This window comes from Pelmatolapia mariae, linkage group LG2 (genome assembly GCF_036321145.2).
Source record: "Pelmatolapia mariae isolate MD_Pm_ZW linkage group LG2, Pm_UMD_F_2, whole genome shotgun sequence".
Classification (NCBI taxonomy): Eukaryota; Metazoa; Chordata; class Actinopteri; order Cichliformes; family Cichlidae; genus Pelmatolapia; species Pelmatolapia mariae.
In genome coordinates, this window is record NC_086228.1 from 26,377,768 (window position 1) to 26,399,856 (window position 22,089).

The 22,089-nt window shown below is 39.2% G+C and overlaps 1 protein-coding gene across 1 annotated transcript; it reads right to left on the reverse strand.

The window, feature by feature from the left end:
* Positions 1-668: 668 nt before the first annotated feature.
* slc43a3b (solute carrier family 43 member 3b) lies at positions 669-13,578 on the reverse strand. The gene is made up of 13 exons (XM_063496983.1): positions 13,101-13,578; positions 12,347-12,614; positions 12,091-12,220; positions 10,525-10,571; positions 10,345-10,421; positions 8,813-8,905; positions 8,580-8,719; positions 7,304-7,410; positions 7,038-7,181; positions 6,661-6,768; positions 6,095-6,281; positions 4,580-4,700; positions 669-4,489 (listed from the first exon to the last, which is right to left on the reverse strand). The coding sequence occupies exons 2-13, from the start codon at positions 12,531-12,533 to the stop codon at positions 4,367-4,369; spliced, it is 1,464 nt and encodes a 487-aa protein (XP_063353053.1). The 5' UTR covers positions 12,534-12,614; positions 13,101-13,578; the 3' UTR covers positions 669-4,366.
* Between the last annotated feature and the right edge of the window lie 8,511 nt (positions 13,579-22,089).

Genomic DNA, 22,089 nt, shown 5'->3' on the forward strand with positions numbered 1-22,089 from the left:
AATTTCGGGGCACAGCAAGTGTGGGGGAGTGTCCCTGTTATTTCAGGTGCCAGAGATTTTCCCCAAGTATTCTTCCCCATCTGAAATCTCCTCAGCACTTCCCACAAAACTTGGCAACTCCCACCCGGACTGCCAACAGTATGAGTATGACTGGAGAAGTCATGCTGTCCTCCAAGGCTGCCGTGAATCCTGCAGGTGTGAAGTGATATCAGATCTGTTTTCCACAGATTGAGTACAACACTTCTCTGACATTAACAAACTCACATCCTACAATGTTTTAAGAACATGAAATGATACAGCTTGTAGAATCTGAGGACTTGTCTGGTTTGTTTCATGCAAACATGCACCACCTTCTTCTAAAGATGGCAACTACATTGCTCACCCTGCCGTTTGACCTCTGACAGTATCCTCAGGGCTTTAGGATGTGTGCTGGCAGCAGGTAATGTACGGTCTACCCTTACAGGTCTGATGAGCTCACTATTTGTAATTCTATTTTATGCTGTTCTGTCATATATTGTGCTGGCCACATATTTTGAGCACGTCCCGAATTTCTGGATGCATCTCATCCAAACAGAGGCAGTTTGAAGCCAAGGATTCATAAAAGTTCTTACACACAAACTGGTTCACACCTGTTAGCTTTGATGTTTTAAATTAGCAGAATAGGCAGATTTTATTTAATCTCAAACTGGGAAATTCACTTGTTACATACAGCAGCACATGGACAGGAAGAAAAAGTGAATTAGAGATTTAAAAATAAAAATGGAAAAAAAATAAATGAAAAATGTGCACAAAAAGCCAAAATCCTATACTATGTACAAATGGTTACTATATACTGTAAGAATCTGTCTCATTTCATGTTAAAACCCTTCACTTGTTTTCTGTTTGGACTAACAGCATTCTTTCCAGGTGTGTAGTCTTGAGATTGATTGATTTCCCAATGTTAGTCTTTAATTCTGCAGCAGCAAACTGAACATCTAATATTCAGTTTATAAAGCTGATTAATGCATCATGAGTTTTATAAACAGAGCAGCAACTTTGCAGCTCTCTTTCCTCAAGTGCACAGCAGTGACAAGTGAATTAAGGTAGCATGCTTTGAAGCTGAAACACATAATGACCCTTTTGCTGTCAGGCAACCACAGAGCCATCGCATGTGAAAAGCCTCAACACTTCATGTTTTTACACATGGCAATTCCACCTCGTTAGCCTTACAGTGCCATAGAGATGGGGAGCACGCGACATCTGTCAAATTAAAAGAGAAAAATATGTGGAACAGAAGCCTCCTATCCTGGTAGATGGTCCTTTCTCCTATATAACACACCCACAATGATGGCAGCATGTTTAGTTTTTCAAACTAAAAAAAAAAAGACTAAGGTCACACAATGGCACAGTCTTCATCACCATAAATAAACCAAACCTGGTTGAGCACGTGCCAATTATCTTCAGTGATGGTCTTCAATTATTCATTTAATATATCTAATGGTTTATTTGTTGCTTTACATCCTAAATAATGTATAATTATATAAAATGCGTGCGCACACACCCACACACACAAAATACCTTTAGAAACCTGTTGTAATAATACATCATTTGGTCAAGTATTCAAGCAACAGACAAAACATTCAATAAAGGACAAAAAGCCACTAATTTTCACATTTATTGAAATATAGTATTGGATATGTGCATGTAAAATATACATATACTGGACATGTCTCATAGGTTTCTTTATATCATAATTGCACTTTCTATATCTTTGGCACCTGCACATGAGGATATAACAGTTTCACCACAGTTAAAAACTGAAACTGCATTCAAGGCTAATATGAATTCCCTTTGATACACTATAGATAATATCAAAAGACTTGTATCATTTTGTTGCTGAAAAAAGAAGTTTGTAGGTCAAGACAGTGCAAAGACTAGAGTAGTTTCTTTAGATTTTGCTTCCAAGAGCTCAGATCTTTTATTTTTTTTTAAGGTGGCTTTGAGCAGTCTAACCTACAAATAAAATGCCCAAGAAAATGGTTTGATAAGGTATATTTATAAAAAAAAATTAAAAAGTAATTTGCACCAACAAGGAAACCCTAGCGTTACTAGGTAAAAACTTGGCACATCGCGGCATGGTGAAGTGTTGTCATGATTTGTGAAATTTTGAACATAGAAAAATGTAAATCTATTTTATTCCTACGTGCGATATGTCTGGAAAACATCTTCTTGTCAACAGCTTCGTTTTTCAGCCAAACAAAGAATCCAAGCACACTGGCAGTGCAGTAAAAGCATACCTGATAAAGCGAAAAAACAAAACGCACAGTTGAGCACTATCAGTCATTGACCTTCCCAAGCCTGGACCTCACTATGAAGCAGTGTGGGATCATCTTGACAGAGAATGGAGCAAAAGGCAGCAGACATTGAAAGAAGAGCTTGCAAAATATAAAGAAACGAGCGATGGGTAAATACTTTGGCACAGTACTGTTTACATGCAAATTTCAATATTATTACTACCTCTTAACACTTGGCACTTCAGAAAAATACTTAGAGTTTGAAACAAACACTATAGGAGACATTCCCTTTAACATCCTTCGCATGTCAACATTACCAGGTACAGTACATTTAAAAAAAAGAAAAGAAAAAAAAGAAACCACGCTCCTCCACACTGAACACCTGAGAATTCACATGCTGGACGCAAACAAGCATCCCTTACTGTTGATTATTGTCATGATGTCAGTGCAGTTTGTACCATGTGCACTGAAGCCAGCAGATGGCAAAGTTTTTATACTCTCCACTTCCCTCATCAACCAAGTTATTGACGTACTGTCAAGACATTCCTTAAATAAATAGCTCAAGGCCAAGAACGAGCTTAAAATTATTGCTTTTGTTCCCAAATGTCCCTTATGTGGTCACTATAGCCAACACTGTTGGTCCTTTACTCTTTAGAGGTAAAAACATGTATAGGAGAGAGAGAAGTTGAAGATGTTCGCACTGGAGCAATGACACAATATATTTAAAAAAACAAACAAAAAAAACAAACAAACAAATGCAGTGTATTTGTTATAAGCATTTCTCTGCCAAGGCTGGAATTCCCTCCATACAATGTGTGAACAGAGCCCCTGGATCCAAGACTTCATCTGGACCTAGGTTACCTTCATATTTGCTCGGGAAAATAAAAATTATGTTTCACCTTGTTTCAATTTGATGTGCACTTGCAAAAGTATAATCTCCCCCAATTTCATGGAATCCTTACTGTTATAGTAACTTTATAGAAAACTTTGTAACTTCATTTAGTTCGAGTTTTTATGCAAATCCATGCATACCTTCAGTAATCTTGCCAACAATCTAGCAATTGTTTGAAAATTAGAAAAAAAAAAGACGTAATAATAAAAGTGCATTAAAACAAGAAACAAGACATGTCATAGTTTTGCACATATATTATTAGGGCAGCCAGCATGATTACAGAAATGGACGGTAAAGCAGGGTTAGAGAAAAGCACACATTAGCACCATCGGTTTGTTTACATGCTTCAGAGACAGCAGCTCAGAGCCTGCTTAAACTCTGAAATTGCAAAAGAGTTAAAAAGCTGCAGAGCAGAATCTTTTCTATGACAGATACAGTCATTTTTGCATTGGACATGCACAAAGCTTTGCGAATGCACACTTTACAATCTGAAATGCATTTACAGCCAACTTATGGTACGTTAAAAAAAAGAAAAAAACAACAGCCAATAAAGTTAGTATCTGAATGCTTGTTGTTGTTCTTCAGGCTCTGTCTTTCAGTAGATTCAATCTAAAGCAAAACAATGCAAACTTCAATAAAACGGGGCGAGCAGCAGTTTTGTTTTAAGTACATTTGAGATGATTTTTATGAATATTCAAAGAACTGTGTTTGACAGATGACGTGTAAGGTTTGGTTGCTGATTCAGTGCTGGTCTACAGCTATATTTGCACTGGTGTGGAGGTGTGTGTTAATATAAAGTGAGAATCATGTGAGTGTGAAAAAAAAACTACAATTAATTTGGACAAATCAGTAGCTGGGGAAATTATTAAAAGGAACGTCTGCAAAGGAAAAACAGGCAATAGCACCAAAATGCAGACAAGCAGATTATTAGCGCGGTGAAAGTAAAGCCCCATATAATTATATAAGCACAGTCATTGATCAAGAGGAGATCTCACTAATATAAGATGCAAACTTTGGTGATCCTCAAAGAAAAAGACCATTTGCAGTTTTAAAAAATCAGCTTCTATCATTATTTCAGTACAGAGCCTGAAGAGCAAACTACAAATACTTCCTGTCAGGAATGTGGAAATAGCACTTTAAGAAGTTGAAGAGGTAATTCTCACTGGTAGTAAACTTATAAGAATGAGTCACTGTACAGACTTTAAGAAGACTGCGTCATGGCTTTATTCTTGACCCGCTGGGAGGAAACGCTTCGACAGTGCAGGTAGACTGAGAGGGGGTGGATGAAGGCCAGCAGGCTGAGTAATGTCAGACCAATGTTCACCTGGAAAAAAAAAATGGAGAAAAAATTATGAAGATGTGAGGAGAGAAAGGATGAGATAAGGATAAGGATAGATCATAAAAATGTATTTACATATAACGGATCCCCATCCAAGACTTTAACCAGAGCAAAGCAGGGATACTGCAGCAGCGAAAACACCGCAGACAGAGCCATGACCAGACCATACAGCTTCCCAAAGTGGCAGGATGGGAAACTAAACACACAGAGCGAGAAAGTAAGGAGGAAGGAGATCACACAAGAATTATTTAACCAGGACAGGCAGCAATAATGTGGAAATAATCACTTATTACAGTATACTATATTTACATGCAGTCTAAGAGCATTTGTACACATTTACTTGTGAGCAGCTGACATTAAAGACCCTTTGATGTATTTGAAAATATTTGAAGCTGTGGTAGAGATGATGTCACTGAACAAACTTATAGACCATCCTGGTCACCCTCCATACAGACTGAGCACTTATTACTCATTTCCATTACTCATGCAGCAGCTTCCTTACAATGCATTATTTGTTCTGCTGACTTCACTTTTGTTGATTAAGAAGTATTTAATATATTTGTTTTTTTTAATACATTCGTTTTTTAAATTTAGATTTATACTACTAACAAGGTATTTAAATGATGCTAAATTGGTACTAATGGGTCCAAAGTCTCGAAAGAAAATCCACCACCAGCCTGAACTGCTGATCCATGCTTTCATGTTGTTTACATCTAATTCTGACTTCAAGAGTTTAGACTCAATGTTTTTCCAGTCCTGTGTTCTTCTATTGTAAACTGCAGCCTCAGCTTCCTGTTCTTAGCTGACAGGAGAGGCACACTGTGTGGTCTTCTGCTGCTGTTGAGATGCTCTTCTGCGTACTTTGGCCGTGGCAAGAGGTTTGAGGTATTTGAATTACTTTTCTCCTCTTATGATCTAGAAGTCCATTCATTTGACCCCTGGGGTTATTAATTTTTATTAATTTTCACCCAGAGAACTGCAGCACAATGGATATTTTCTCTTTCTTTGACCAACCTTTGTAAGCCGGAGAGGAGGTTGCCAAAAAAAATCCCAGCAGTTTCCAAAATACGAACTGACTAGCCATTTTGTAAGATTTCACTTTTAGGCATTACTCTACTTACTAAAATAATTTATTTTAATTTGCTTTGACTTCATTTTAACTGCTGTAGCAAAGGCATATCTCAAATTTGGATAAATGAAATGCTTCATGTTATAATCACTGCTGTTATATACTGCCATCTAGTGATTAAAAGTGGAAATGCTGGGTAACGCTCACCTCTATAACATTTTTAAAGACCAGTGTGTAAACCTGCCTGCCTCTATGCACATATGTATATAGAGGCTGGCTTATTTAAAAACAAACAGGAAAAAAATTAATTACGTGCCTCATCAAAAACAATTCTTTCTGATAAGTTTCTCTTTTGTGATTGTTTTTTCACTGTTTTGATGATTTTTTTTTTTTAAACCACAGATTTCTTATCTTTTGTGTTTCATTAAATATCAGAAATATTTCGTGGAGTTACAGTTGTGTTGAAAGAGTGCTGTGAAATATAGACTATTCATTGATTAGCGTGCATGTTTGATACTCACGCCACACTGATGAAGGCTGCGTTGCCGCCATAGAGGAAGGAGCGGTTGAGCACCTGCAGGACGAAGGTGAGGTACTGAAGAGGCAGGTATGGGGTAGAGGCACAAATGGAAAACAACAGGCACTGCAGGGCCGTCAGGAAGAGAGAAAGCACCGTTGCCCGCAGGTCCACCTCCTGCTCGCTCTCCCCTACAAACACAATAATGACTTTATGCCCTTTATGAATCTGCACCAGCCTGAGGGTCTCAGACTCTACAGATGAGACTGAAGATTAAAGTGGACAAAGCTTTGCAGACTGTGTCCTCCGAGTTACCAGACAAATCTTTATATACTGTATACAAGTTTCCTTTCTTCTCCCCTATCATTAGTCAGAAATAAAGTAAAACTATTAAACAAAACTTCAAACAAGGTATAAAAAGACTGGTTTAAATAGCATGCACAAAAACTAAACCATGACATCATTTCATGTAAACCCATCACTGAATGGATTTATGAAAATGAGTCAATCCACACAGGGATGGGAGGTGTTGTCTTTTATTCTACATCAGTATTAGAGTCATGGTGTTACCTTCAGCTCGTGGTTTGCCCTTGTGTCTGTCCATAATGAGGCCGTTCCAGGGAGCACACAGCACGCCACATAGCTGGGTGATCGCAAAGGCATTGGTGTACTGACTCACTGCAGAGACACAAACAAGATGGATAAAAGGCAGAGTCCACCAAAATATGAGACATGAAAGTTCAAAAGGCATCAAAAACATGGAGTTTTAGTTTGTAAATCACTGCACTTACTGTGTAACCTCAGAGTTAAAGATAAGCCAGTTTATTAATGAAGCAGAATTTAGACACTGATGCATTTTCAAAGTACCTAATGCATGTTGATTTAGTAAAATTACATTCAAGTGCTTAGAGCTGAGACAGTGAGTGATGTGGTGTTTGTGCGATTACCCAGTGAGGACTCTCCAGCTGTGAGCCTCTGCAGCATAGGGTTTAGGGTGCCAATGAACAGGTAATGCCTGAGCTGCATCACTGACAGCCAAAGCAGATGCCACATGAAGAACCTGGACAGCAAACAGTCACGGAAACTCTTCTCTGAGAGAGACGGGAGATCACACAGATGAGGAAAAAAGGCAAAGAGATAGGTAAAAATCACTGTGGATAAGTATACCGCGTATGATCGGTTCATTCTTTTTCTTTCCAAGTTGGGCACAGACCTTGCTTTGCAGATGCATCCTTGTTGAGCGGCACTTCCTCTACCTTCTGTGCATCTCTGTTTTCCGCCACCTCACTAATCCGATTGTCCGATTTACCACAGGTTATCCTGAGGTCAAAGTCACAGTGGGGTTAACGGCACACAGAATGGACTGAGCGAGTTCTTTTAGATTTACTTTATGAATTGAGTTTATTGGAATTTTAAATTTTGCAGGATGTTTGCATGGAGATGTGGGAAAAAAAAAGAAAAAAAAAAAAAGAGGTAAAAGTTGAGCATTTAAAGTATTTCCTTATTACAAACCTCATTCAGCCACTAACACAAATACACACAAGTCATTTTTTCCCCCCTATCTCTAAGTGCTTTAACCTAGCATTCACTCTCAGACAGATGCATCAATTTGGGGTTCAGTATCTTGCTCAAGGATATTTTCGAGGTTTGGTGGTGTGTTTCCTGGCACCTCTAGTCTGCATGTCGATCAGCAGACAAACGTTTCTACCTCTTGAGCCACAGGTGAGGAAAATTATGCACAATTCTAACATTTCTGCTCTTATGATCAATTTTAGACTTTGTGTTTATATTGGCGGGGACTCTAGTTCATTAAAAAAAAAAAAAAGCTATCCTCATACTGAGGTTTAACTGTTCTGTTGATTTTAATACAACAGTACGCTTTCATGGATGTCCTCGTCATCATTGACTGTAAAGAGCTCTCTTACTCAGCTTACTGAGTAAGAGCTTTCTCAGTAAGCACTGGATGCATGTTTGATCTGTTTCCTATGAAAACAGGAACTCTCTATGAGGAAACTATTCCGACCACAGCGCTACACTGATTCCTCTTCTTGATTTAGCTATGGCACTCTCCTTTAGCACTAGCTCTGCCCTCCTTGTCCACTCCAGGGTTTTGTTCATTGGCAGCAACACAAACACAAGACAAACTAATCAAAGTAAAATTTAACTCATGCATGATCATTTCATGCATCTTCACTGCAGTTTTTATTTTAGCAACCATGCTGCAAGGTACATTTGGCACTTTCCAAACACATTGGTATGTAAATGTAAACTGACTGGTCCTTGCATAAAGCTCAAACAGAAATGCACTATATAACATTTCTGATTCACCCAGTCACACTTTTTCTGCATCCAGGTGCTTTCTATCCAGCATTCCCACTGATTAAAACTGCGCATCCCTCCTTCTCCTTATGGTCTTTTGTTATTTTAGAACAAATACACTTTGTACTTGAAGTGCAAACGTGTCTGTGACGTCTGCCGTGGATTCATACCCGTATGTGTAGTTATCCGGCAGCGGGTATGGAATCGTTTTCCGAGGCAGCAAGAAGAAAGTCCTGAGCAGGTGAACGACGCTGCAGGCGGACAGAAACAGGAAGGAGGAGCGAAGAGCGATGCCACGTTCATGCAACAGCTGCAGGAGAAGAAGAGATGTGGTGGTGATCATTGGTACACGAGACAGCATCAATATATCCTGCTGATTCTTTTGTGTGTAAATGTTTCTCACCTTGATGACGAGGAAGAGTGCTGAGGAAGAATCAAAGGCCCCGTTATAAAGAGTGATGATGGTGGAGCGATGTGAGCCAAACAGGTTTCCTACCTTTAGGAAAATTGAATTAAATATCAGTGTGGGGGCTCTCTTTAAAATTCTTAGTTGATATTGGTCCCCTCTGCATCCATCTTTCTGTTGGTCAGGGTAAAAATACTGTCTATTGTAAGTTTCTGGACAAAAACACACATTGTCTCTGAAGCACAGACTTTAAGATTTAATTAAAGAGGTTTAACAAATTGATTTAAAAATTACAGCCTCTTTATAGATTTCAATTCTCAGATGCTCAAAAATTTTCAATGTGAGTATTTGTTGGATAAAAGTCTCTTGCGGTCTAGATGCTCTCCCAGACCTCGTGTTATTAACCAGTGCAATCATCTGCGGTCTTTAGGCCTTTTAGTTTTGCCGAGCTGGCTGCAGCATTCCTCCTTTCCTTGTCTATAACAATGTAGCCGTCTGCAGATTTGGGCATACCTAAAGTTTTTGCTATCACTGATAGATACAACTGAAGGCAACAGTCTCTTGTACTGAGAGTTCCTGTGAACAGCGACCAAATGCAAATTCAGTATTTGTACCAAGTTTATCTATTTTCCCCACGAAGGGAGGGGAGAGTAGATAAACTTGGTTCAGTTTTTCAGTTAGGAGTCTAGTGTGCACAGCTGAAGATTATTTTTAAATTCTGTGCTATGGTAGATAACAGCTCGAGCCGACGCAATTTTAGTGAAAATCGTGTCAAAGTCAAACCAAATGTGAAAAATGCAGCTGCCTTACAGCAGTGAGCTACAGCATAAACAGTGCTCCATCTCCTGAACCTTGAGACAGTTTAATGTTTGTCAGTTAGGTTTGAAGCTGAAAGTCTGCACTTCAAATGACACCCAAGTTGTTTGATTTAAAAATCCAGTGCGCGCTGTACAGAGGCAAAACTACAAAACCTGTCACTGTCCAAACACTTGGCTGTAGGTCTTGCTCGAGGGGGAATGTAGAATATGGTTCAAATTCATAAATCATCGTGGCCTCCCCAAGAGGGATTTGTGCAAAAACAAAAAAAGTGTGGTGAAGGTGGTTTCTGTGTTTTGGCTTTGTTGCAGTTTGCTGATAGCCTGAGGAAAGAGTGGAACGTCTTACATTCACAGAACACTCAGATCATAAAAGGTCACAAAGTCGAACCTCTTTCTTCACACACAGTGCTTTACTGACAAAGTGGGCCATAGATGAGTCAGTTAGCAAGTTGTAATCATGTGTCTTTCCAGCTCTTTCAGGTGATCTACACACAGAGCTCACATGCAAAAGCGCATTTCAGAAGTCGAGAGGTTTAAAGGTTTAAAATGTGACAGGTCTAAAAAGGTTTTACTTTCCCAAACAGGAAAATGATCAAACAGACATTCTAGAAAAATATGAGGGTTTTTACAGTTTGGGAAATAGTCAAACGTATAATAAAATTTATTAAAACTGCCTTATGTCACAGCAGTAATCTTAAACTGATCTAGTACCTGCATGTTGGTCATCAGAAATAAGATGCCACCCACAGCCAGGAGGGAGAGAGCTGGGAAGAGCAGGATGGCCAGAACTAAAAAGGAGAAAGAAAAAAAACAAACCATAACAGCTGTAACATTTCTGTTCCTGTTGATATTTATATTTATTTACTCTGATCTTTATTTGAGAACTCTCACCTGAAGTAGAAAAGGCCACCATCACCGTACCTATGGTGTAAAGAAATCTGCAATTGAAAAGTATCATTTGTTATTCGTGCCACACAATTTGCTAAAACAATTTTATGCATTTTTGATCATTAGTGTCCTAATAACTGTACAGCACTTTGGCAAACTGGTTGTTTTGAGATGTGTTACATTAACACACCATCATTCACAAGCAAGTAAATGGGCTTCTGGTGCTGTTTGGAGACCTTTAATTTCCTTTTCTTGGCCTAAGCATCCTCATCTGCACTTGGTGCCTCTTATGCAACTACTAGCATTCCTTGGCTATTTATTTTCACCCCACCCTGTTTAACTGGAAACATATTATGGATCTGTTCAGTGCCAGTCTGTTATCGTGGATTTAGATATTTGGGGCAGAACGCTGCAGAGGTATGTCTGGTGTTCTATTACATGATTAACTTTGAGGAGGGAGGATAGCTTAGTGTTGGATTCCGAGCATCTGGAGGAGGAAAAAAAAAAAAAACATTACTCTGTGATTAATCGTCTTTCCATTTTCTTGCCTTCCCCGCTAAATCTGACATTTGATTGAACTTTAGACGGCATCTCTGGCAGCAGAAGAAAATATTTCCTCAAACTGAAAATGGCTTACTCTACTTTCAAAACAATCTTTGGCTATCGCACATTAATGTGAGTTTTTGTTAGAAATCACGAGGAAACTCAAAGATCAGACAGAGATAGAAAAATAATGCTCATTTCGATTTGGGTCATGGGGTCAAATTCAGATGTTAATCTTTGTGACACCAGTCGCCTAATGTGGACTGTTTTATTTACGTCCCTAACATGTGAGAAGCTGTAATTAAAATACCAGTCTTGTTACTGGAAAACTGTGGTTCCTCCAAATCTGCTGTCAGATCGGATATCCAAGTATTTCAGGAAATTCATGCATCCATCATTCTGTGGTAATCTGAGTTATGGGCCTTAAAGTCCAAATTTGCAGCGCAATAATTCCTGATATCTTCCCTAACAAAAAAAAAAAAAAAAAAAAAAAAGATCTCAAGTAGTTTTCTAGATAATGGAATTTAAAAGTGGATTCTCAAAAACAGATGCTATAAAAATGTCTAACCACCAACTTTAACTCTTGAAATTCAACATGGGAGTAGGGACCAGAAGTTTTACAAAAGTCCTATTAAGGAGTGGATCCTTCCTCTGGAATTGTCAGGAAAATCTGGGATAACATTTTAGTCAAAATATGTCTATTTACCTAAAAACAGACGACCTTTGCAGTTAGGAGGTTTTTTTTTTTTTTTTTTTTTTTAAGTCCATTTTATTTGTGGACAGGATATATTAGAATTACCTGCAGAATTTCAATAAACCATCACATCTCGAGGAAAAACTAATTACAAGTTGCACTGTGCAGTTGTTGCTCAAAAGTTATGACATCTTATTGGTACTGTTTACTACTTTGTCACCTCATTTATCTTAACATGATTGTTGAGCTTTTAGTGCCACATACGAGTATATTTTTCATATGAATGTTCTTGATTAGAATGATTAATTGACTATTTAAGGTGCTGGACTTACATTCCGTAGAGCCGAGTCACTGTAGTACCAAACCGGTCAAAAAGGAAACCATTCGGCAGCGTCAGAAAGTTGTTCATAAAAGAAGCAATGGTGAAAATAAGCGAGAACTGTTCATCCTGTTCGGTGCAATCTGCAGAAACAAAGGTTAGAAAAGACAGAAGCAACAGGTGATCGACTAATTTCCATTCTTCAGCCATTTTCAATTTTTCAGTTATTTTGTTGCTCAAAGTTGTGAAGGTGAGAACATCAAACTGACCTAAAACATGTGTTCCATTGACTCCTGTGCCGTTGACACACAGAGAGCTGAAGTACCCTTCTTCCTTGAGGACAAACACAAGAGAAGCCCAACCAAACACGGCTCCAGCGAAACACAGGCACTCCACCAGACCTGTGGTGAAGGTGAGGCAGCGCTGCACCGATAAACCGCTCCCAGACCCTGGCATGGTCGCACAGGCTCAGGCTCACACTCGCAAGTACGTCACGAACTTGTACACATTCAGAGTGGGCTTCACTCACAGCACCTGCTAAAAGAACCAAACCAAAAACTGCATTTTATTCCTATATTTAAAGAAAAATAAAAAGGATGTGACCATATAACAGCAGTCATTTATTTTGTCTAGCAGTCGTGGTTTGTTTTCATTCCAGGCCTGTTGCTGCATGCCAATCTCTTCCTTATCCCACCTTCCCTGTTTCTCCATCCCTTCCAAATTGAAACGGAAAGACTACAAGAAAGCTACTACAAGAAAATTAAAAAACCCCAGAACGCCTTAAGTCAAAACCTTTTCAGCTGCGTAAGAGCTGTAACTGAAAACATCTGGACACAAAATGTCCTGCTCAAGATTAGGTCACCCCACCAGAGACACATATTGCATAAATTCTTAGGTTACACAAAAAGAAGTTATTCTTACTAAGATTAACCTCGTGTTGCCACAAAGAGGAAGTATTCCACATAAACAAAACTCTGTTGTTCAGTTACGATGACTTCCAGTTCATTACTGTCTTGTACTCACAGTTCAGCCTCCAAGCGTCTCCACAAATGCTCTTAAACCACAAGCTTGAGCCCCTCGCGCTTGCTTTATATAGAACAGCTCTTCCTTCTTCTTCCTCATCAGTTCCCTCCCACCGTTTTTTTCTCCCCTCTGCTCTATAGGAGAGAAAATAGTCTTCGCGGTGCTAGTGGCTAAAGAAAACAAACACTTGCGCACGTATAGCCGGCCAAATAGCAGAGCCACATACACTGTGGGAGAAAGTACAGATGTGGATGCTGGGAGGCTAAGACAGTTTAGCCAAAAGATCATGTGACTCAGACAGGGGAGGGGAAAAAAAAAACAAAAAACGTGAGTGAGTGCCGTGTGGAACCCTCTTTGTCACAGCTGGTGCATGTGGAAAAAAAGAAGATGTGTGATAGGTTTTCTCTCTTTGACAGGCTGTAAAAAGGATGCTGCAGTAACTCATGACTCTCCACGGTGCTCCAGGCTGCTGAGAAACAATGCATAATTAGCCCCTCGCTAAAATTAAAAGGAGGAGAGGGTTCAAATAAGGCTTCTATATAAGGGATTAACTTTGCACGCAAATCCCCCCCCCCAAAAAAAAACCCCGTCATCCAACAAGAACGCAAAGTCAAGTGGTGACACTGAGAGGGAAGAAAGAAAAAAAAAAAAAAAAAAAAAAGCGCGGATAGTTAGAACAGAAAGATTTCACTATTCTAATAACTTGTTACAATGGAGTGAAATTAGTAAAAAGTAAAGCGCCTGCAGCGTTTGATACTGTCTGACTCATTAAAAGAAGAGTCAAAGAAAGCTGCACACCACACTGAAAGATTCCAGGCCAAAAGCCTCTGCTATGTTCATAGATGGCCCTCAGTTTGAATTCAGGGTACAGACACCCTCTCTACTTTTAAGATTAGGCTTAAAACGTTCCTTTTCCCACTCACTCTGCATTTAATCATTAGTCATTCATCTCTGGCTCTCTTCCACAGCCTGTCTTTTATCCATTCTTCCTCCCTTACACCCAACTGGTCGCGGCAGATGACTTCCCCTCCACTAGTCTGATTCTGCTGGAGGTTTCTTCCTGTTAAGAGTGAGTTTTTCCTTCCCACTGTTGCCAAGTGCATCCTCGTTGGGTCATCCAATTGTTGAGGTTTTCTCTGTAGTTTTGCAGAAACTACTGTTCTTCTATATAAATAAAATAGAATTCAATTGATACTAGTGACAGATGAAAGGCTATTGGCAGACTTCAGCTTGTCTAGTTTCTAAAGATTGCACACCACGCTGAAATATTCCAGGGTTTTGGCTAATAGCACTTTGGGAATCATCCTGTTGGGTAAAAATACTATTTTTTGTCTATCAACCTGTTCTCTTTGGCACTTTTTATAGATTATAAAGATAGAAATGGGAATACATTGTGTTACTAACAGCCAGTTCCAAAAACAAAGTGCTTAAAGCTACAATTTAAAGCTGGTTCATGCCAAGTTGTCCGTTATGTGTAAGCAACACTGCTTCATCCCTTGAGTTAGGTTCATTTTAACGGTTGAATGATTCATAGGCTATTGGTAAGAAAAAATAAATAAATAAATAAATGAATCAGACTTTCAGAAATTCTCATCTTTGCCAAAAATGTGAAAAATAAATATTGTCACAAACTTACTTTTCAGAAGGTTTATTCATTTGTGCCCAGCATGATAAAGAAAAATGAGTCATTTCTAAACTTTTCTGCATAAGAAGCAAAGAAGTGAAGCACAATGATTCAGCAACATGACCTCCAGTGGGACATTCTTATCAGAAAGCTTATTCAAAAAAAGTTCCTACTGAAGATACACTCAGTTGCATTATGAGAAACGTGGGAAGTGGTTAGTATTTATCAAGTTTCAAAACAAACACAAAGTATGATTCTCACCCAATGTGACTTTTTTAAGTTTCACTGGTCAAACACCAACTAAACCACTTTAATAAACTACATAATATAATATGATCACGCTTAATCAGTTTGACTTTCTCACAGTCTCTCCCCTGTAAGTGTGCATGAAACTAACGAGTCTGCAGCAGTGGCTGGGTGTCCTCAGGAGTGGGCTGATACACCTCATTTCCAGTTAACATATTTAAGCTTGGTCTCCACCCTCAGTCATTGCCATATACTGTAGTAGTCCACTAATAGTAAAGTCCCTCAGGCCACTTGAAACCATAAATATACAAACTTGTTTATCTAGCATCCCTTGCTCGGATTTGCATTTTCCCCTTTTAGGAAGCCAAACATGGGAAAAACCTGTAAAACTTGCCTGACCCACTCACTCACCTGAATAAGATGTGCTCAGTCGTGTAAAGGACTATTCAAAGATTCTGACCAAGTTCAGGTTTGTTGGAGTGCTTTGTTGTCTCACATAATTCTGTTCATTAAATCCAAATATTCCACAGCGCTCGATTCCTCAGTGTGAACTCTGGCACAACGCATATGCTAGTGGAGCACATTGCATGGTAAAAAAAAAGTGTCACGCTCCTTTCAAATCAGAAGTGCTTTCATCCGACAGCGTGCCATTTTGCAGATATTCAGGCTTACTGCCCAAGTCACGGTCATAAAACACCAGAAAACACACTCATGAAGTTCACACACATTATTACACATCCCAGTTTTTGTACAGCATCCTTAGTATCAGGGGAGCAGTGGTTAGCACCATTGCCTCACAGCAATACAGTTCTGGATTTGTATGTAGCTGCTGCTAGCTAGCTTTTTTTATTACATTGCTGGTAATTCTAAATTGGTAAATGAGCATGACTGGTCATCTCTAGACCTTAGCCCTGTGATTAGAGTAGTTTACCCCGACTCTTGCCCTGTGCTAGAGATATGTTCCACTCGCCCTGCAACCCTGAATTAGACAAGCTGAACATAATGGCTAGACTAATATCCTTAACCTATTAAATAATTCATCTTCTACAGTGAAGGTGAACCTTCAAAATATGTCTTTGGTTTCTAATACATGAGACAAAATTCCATATTATAGCTTCAAGGATAGGCCTTTGTTTTTAGCATCCAAATATTCTTTAGGTCACTCTATCAAAAAGGTTTGCATGAGCAAAGTTCAAAAAATACACCACTGGAACAAGTTCAGTAACATCCATTCATTCTCTGCACTCACCTAAATCCCTCATGCAGGTTTGAGGTTTCACAGTCTTGTTACGACTTTAAAGCTAATGTGCAGTTATAAGAGATAACTAGCTTACCTGATTATTTTGATTCAACCATTTTTCGACACAACACTGAGTTTTATACAAATTGCACTAATCACTCTTTCTCTGTTGCTTGCATTAAACTTCGACTGCTCCAGGTCTTCATGGTTACTCAAAGCAGGTGGCTGAGGGAAGAGCTTGTTTGAAATACAGAGGCTAATGGACCAAACCATTTGTTGTGATACCTGTGGGGTTCATGGATTTTCTTTGTGGTGAGTTTAGTTATTATCCCTGTGATTTTTCCCCTTTGCATCCATAATGGTTTGCTCCACTACTCTAGCTTCATGGTGCTCTCATGTGTTTTAGCTCTCTTTGTTAAAGTGAGTTTTTTTTAAGCAGTAATTTATGAGCAGTGTTTTTTTTAGTTTGCCCTACTTATTTGCTAAATTTATCTGACTCGCATTAAATAGTATTTTTGATGCTTTTATTTAATTTTGATTTAAATAAAACCCACTTTTTCAACAGCACAGCTTTGCCTGCTTGGTCCCCTACAGTCACTAAGGCAGCCTGCACTCAGACCCCAGAGATTATCGATTATAACCAGAGGGTGATTGATTTCCGAGTGTCAGTTTTCTATAGTTTGAGGTTGTTGGAAAGGATGGAGAATGGCCACAGTGACATTACTACAAACAAATAAAGTAATTTGAGTTCACCAACATGTGATTCGTTTTTATTTGCATTTTTGGGTGTGGGATGCCAGGATGTCACTGTTGCTAAAGCAAACGAGAAATCACAGCACATATTGTTGTGTGATCTATGTCAGTTACAAAACATACTGTTTAAGGTCATTCTTATTACCCTATTGTTTTTGTATCAATGGGTTTCTGCTGCTACAGGAAGTTAAAGAGGGTGTTATGAGAGGGCAGAGATGTAAATGGAAGTATTACTATAAAAACACATATATATCACCATCACTACTCATCACAAGACACAGCTCACACACTCATGGCTTGACACGCAACAAGCTTGAGCGCACTTCCTGAAACCAAAGCTTTCTATGTGCATGTGTAAGTGGAGCTATAGCCTCACTGCAAGGATGACCAAAGGTCTTGAAGCACATGACCTCTTTCTGGTGACAGTCCAGAGTCACTATAGTTTAACGTCCCGGTAGTCAAAGTGGACTCCAACTCTAATGGTGAACCTAGGTGACATGATACGCAGGAAGTGAGTGTAACAAGTAAAGAATGATGTGCCACCGTACATTTTATTCACACGAAGGATGATGATGCAGAACGAGACCAAGGGCACATTTCTCTTGACTTTCATGTTTCTGTTCTGCTGCTGTGGCAGATCAAACCTCGCCAATGAGAGACAGATCAAGTTTCTACCTCTACCTCACAAATGACTAAGGAACTACAAACACCACAGTTACCATTATTCGGCACAAATCCCAGGAACAGTCATATCCATGACACACAAACTAAATGTATTTGGTGCGTACCTTTTCTCCTAGATCCTCCATTATATGCTGGCTCACTGCAACCACAATTCAAAGCAGCTGACAGCTGGCATGATGTGTCCAGTGTCCAGCCTTTTGTTGGCCCACCCCAGCATTTTGAGACATGCTACATGAGCTAATGCAAAGTTGTGCAAAATTCGTGAGCCAACGCTCATTTCTTTATAATTTAAGCCAGAATTTCTCGGAATTGTTAAAATTACCCTTGAATAATAGTTTCCAAGGCTTTCTGGAAGTTCTTCTTTGAACATTTGCTGCTTTTTCGCTCATTTTCAGTCCAGTCCAGTCCATGAAATCTTTGTTAAGCCACTTAATACTGACCTATGAGTCAAGTAGGGCCTATATAAAAATGCACCTAACATGCATGAAACATTGTTGCAACTACACATAACAGACCTTTTAGTAAAGAACTAATTTTAAATTAGATATTAAGGCACTTTGTTACAAGCAGCCTGATGCAAAACAGATATTTTGTTCCCATTCCTTTAGTCAAATCTATGAGGAATGCCAAAGAGAACACACTTTGATGCGCATAAAATAGTAATCAGAAATGGTCTCAGTGGAGGAGCCATTTTTAAATAAGGGAAATGTCGAAAAAATGATGAGGTATGCCACATTACACAAGAACTGGACTGAAAATCAGCAAAAGGTCTTGAGGAGTGATGAAATTTTATTATTTAGTTATGGATGGGCCTCACGGGTCTAAGTTCACCCAGTAAAGTCACTGTGGCCCTTCAGCTGAAGTCTACTGATACACATTAACACTAAGTTACAATAATTAATACAATTTGGTAATGAAAAACGTAAACATCCATATTGCTGACAAAAGTGAGCTCAGTTATAATTATTCAGTTAAAAGTAGTTTAGTGCTTCTGCAGCAGTCTTGGTGACTATCATGGCTGAGGATGACACTGGGCGGGCGGGACTATGCAGGTCAGATTCATGCCTCTTGGAAACTACAAAGAGGTCATTCTTCAGCTTGTGCAGCTATTTTAAAGCACAAAGAAACAAGAAAATTGCAAAAGAAATCGAATGGAAATGTGAAATGTAACTTTAACTATTCGATGTGTGGTGAGTTTGCTGTATTTGTCACGAATTAGTAAAATGTCTTAGTTTAAACATTTGATAGTTCTTCTATATTCTAATGTGAATAAAATGTGGGTTTATGAGATTTGGGAATCATTGCGATATGTTTTTATTTGAATTTCACACAACGTCCCAACTGTTTCTGAATAGGGGTTGTAAATCAGCAATCATCCAAACTTTGAGAACCAGTGAATTAATAATAGCATTATGGCGCCCAAAAATGTCCAACTGTTTTATTCATGTGATGTGAACCGAAATAGTGGAAAGAAATAGGTTATGTTTGACAATCACTTAACAAAATGCCACATCCTGTTGGGAAAATTCAAACAACAGCTCAGGAATATAAATATCAAATGGTAAATGGCCTGTATTTATATAGCGCTTTACTAGTCCCTAAGGACCCCAAAGCGCTTTACATATCCAGTCATCCACCCATTCACACACACATTCACACACTGGTGATGGCAAGCTACGTTGCAGCCACAGCCACCCTGGGGCGCACTGACAGAGGCGAGGCTGCCGGACACTGGCGCCACCGGGCCCTCTGACCACAACCAGTAGGCAACGGGTGAAGTGTCTTGCCCAAGGACACAACGACTGAGACTGTCCAAGCCGGGGCTCGAACCGGCAACCTTCCGATTACAAGGCGAACTCCCAACTCTTGAGCCACAATCGCCCCTATCAAGAAGCTACTTTTAGCCGCTCCGCATGTTTTTAAAGCGTGACCGTACAAAGCATTTTTCACTTTTGATCCACCTCCTAATGCAACCAAAATGGATTTGTGTTTCCTCCAAACTGTACTTGTTAGGCAAATATCTAAACCACTACACTGTACGCCACACCAGAATGATAAAAACTTAAAACTTGGAATAACTTTAGACAACAAAAGCACATAAACATTTGTAAACTGTGCTTTTCTTAAAAACAGCCAGAGTTCACAGGACAGTATAACAGGCTGGCACTCGATTGGCAATAAAAATATTAAATAGCATCAAAAAATACACATAGTAATCTTAACATTAAAAAGTTCTCTTAAAGAACTAAACCCACATCAACATCCATTGAGCACTGATTCGACCAGTGCTGTTTACAGGCTTTGGCCTGGCCACTGTTATTTTCTCAAGACCCAAAGACATGGTTGACCTGAGGCAGATTTTGGAGTTTGATGTTTGAGTTTTAAAGATGAGAAGCTCCTCTCTCCAGAGTGACTGGAAGAGTTAAAAACAGACGAAAGGCAACACTAACATTTCCAGTTCCTTGTAAATGTAACCAAACATCTCGCTGAGAGGAAGATCCACGATCCGGAAAGGCACAGTAAGCAGCACTGACCTTCAGACAACTGCCACTGTATCAACTCTGACTCCTGGCCATGTGTGCTCGACTGTGACTGCCAGCTAAGTTAATGTTAACTGGCAAAGTAAACAAAAGAAACAATGTTGTGCGACCAGAAGTTATGTTATTCAAGTGTCACTCCCCAAAAGTTAAGGCAGCAGCATTTAATTATTTTGCATTATATTTATTCATTATTATCTGCTCCACTCACCACTGTCTGCTCTAGCCTTTTTCTCCTCTTCCTCTTTTTCACTCACAGAACTTTAAATCCTCTAAGTTTTCACTGATTGGTTTTTGTTGTTGTCTTTTGGTTTGTTTAAACAGGATCATGCACGTCACAAAACGTGAGTGACTGGAGTCAGGTGGGGGCTTCATAGGGAGTCAAGGTCTCTCCTACTGTCACTGCAAACTTTGACCACCACCCACCAATCAACAACTTTGCAGGTATTGATGAATGGATTTTGTTACAGTTTTTGTTGTAAGCGAGGCTACAACAAAGCTAGATTTTCATCTGAGTCTGCAAAGAAAAACACAATCTCTTTAAAACTTTTGTCAAAAGGATGCATTTCACTATAAGATCAGATCACCAAAGAGGACTTTGGTAATAATGTGCTTCATAAAAGTGATGCTGGAGCTTTTTGGGTGTATCTGGAAGTTTAGAAATTTGCCTGATTATGAATTGAACCAGGCGCAGGTGTCATAATGGTTGCCTTTAGGGCTATGAGCTTTAGGAAAAGTAAATGAGTGTTCTGATAGAAAAACACAAGCATGTATATGATTATTCATGTGATTGGATATAAACATACACACATGCATAAATCAGTATTTTAGTGTGAGTCTTCTGCAGAAAATGACTGTGATCAATCCTCAGAAGTGATGGAAATCTGTGTGTGCTGTATTGCATAACGGGCAGTCAAACACACTCTTCATTCGTGCCAGTCTAAGTGCCAACATCAGCAAACCGTTGGACAGGAAATTGTCACATGTCATCGCATTTATATTTCTTTAAAATTCGATCCCCAAATAGAGAAACCATGGGACATCACACTCACTACTTCCTCTTTCTAAAAACGTTTAGGTAAAAGAAAAAGTTAGTGCCACATGTGACTTATGAGATTAGCTGGTGACAAAAATTCTAAACATAGGATTTTGTCACAAGATTTACAGTTTTATTCTTTAGCTTATGTGTACTGTTCAAAAATGCTGGCAAAAATGCTGGCGAGTTTGGCTTGCACTGTCAGGTTGGATGAGGAAGCTCCTCAACTGAACAGGTGTGACGTTTGTTTGTGACTTCTGAAACCTGAAGTTTGGCATTTTGCCTGCCACCAGGATGTTTTTAAGAACCATCAGTCACGAGTCAGGGGGTGGATCTGACTGTTGATATGGCGGCAACTTCTCAATAACAAGTGAGCTTGAACCTAAAGCACAATCTGCTTTATTTTCTACTGTGCTGTAAAAAAATGATGATCATGTTGTAGTAAATAAGACTTAAAACTATCGACTGAAGCTGTAACCAATCAGGAAAGTATCTACTGAGTTCTTAAATCAAGTGAGCAGTAGGGTAATGTTGTCAAAGACTCCTGCACAGTTGAAACAGCTTCACTTTTTCACACCAAGAGGCCAAATCTTTGTTATTGCATGCGAGGGAGTCAAAATTGAAGTGAATGAGAGTACCTATGACTGAATGTGAAGGTTCACTGGTATGAATAAATCAATGACCATGTGACCTTTGGCAAACGGACAAACACAGACCTAGTTAATGTTTAAAAGTTAAAGAACAGGCGTTTTTAGCTCTTTCCCCCATAAAGATGACTTCTGACGACATTCCCCTGCCCACCCTTAATGATGAATTTTCACACTTGATCTGAGTTTCTGGGATTTTCCAAGGCTAGCTGCAGAGGCAGA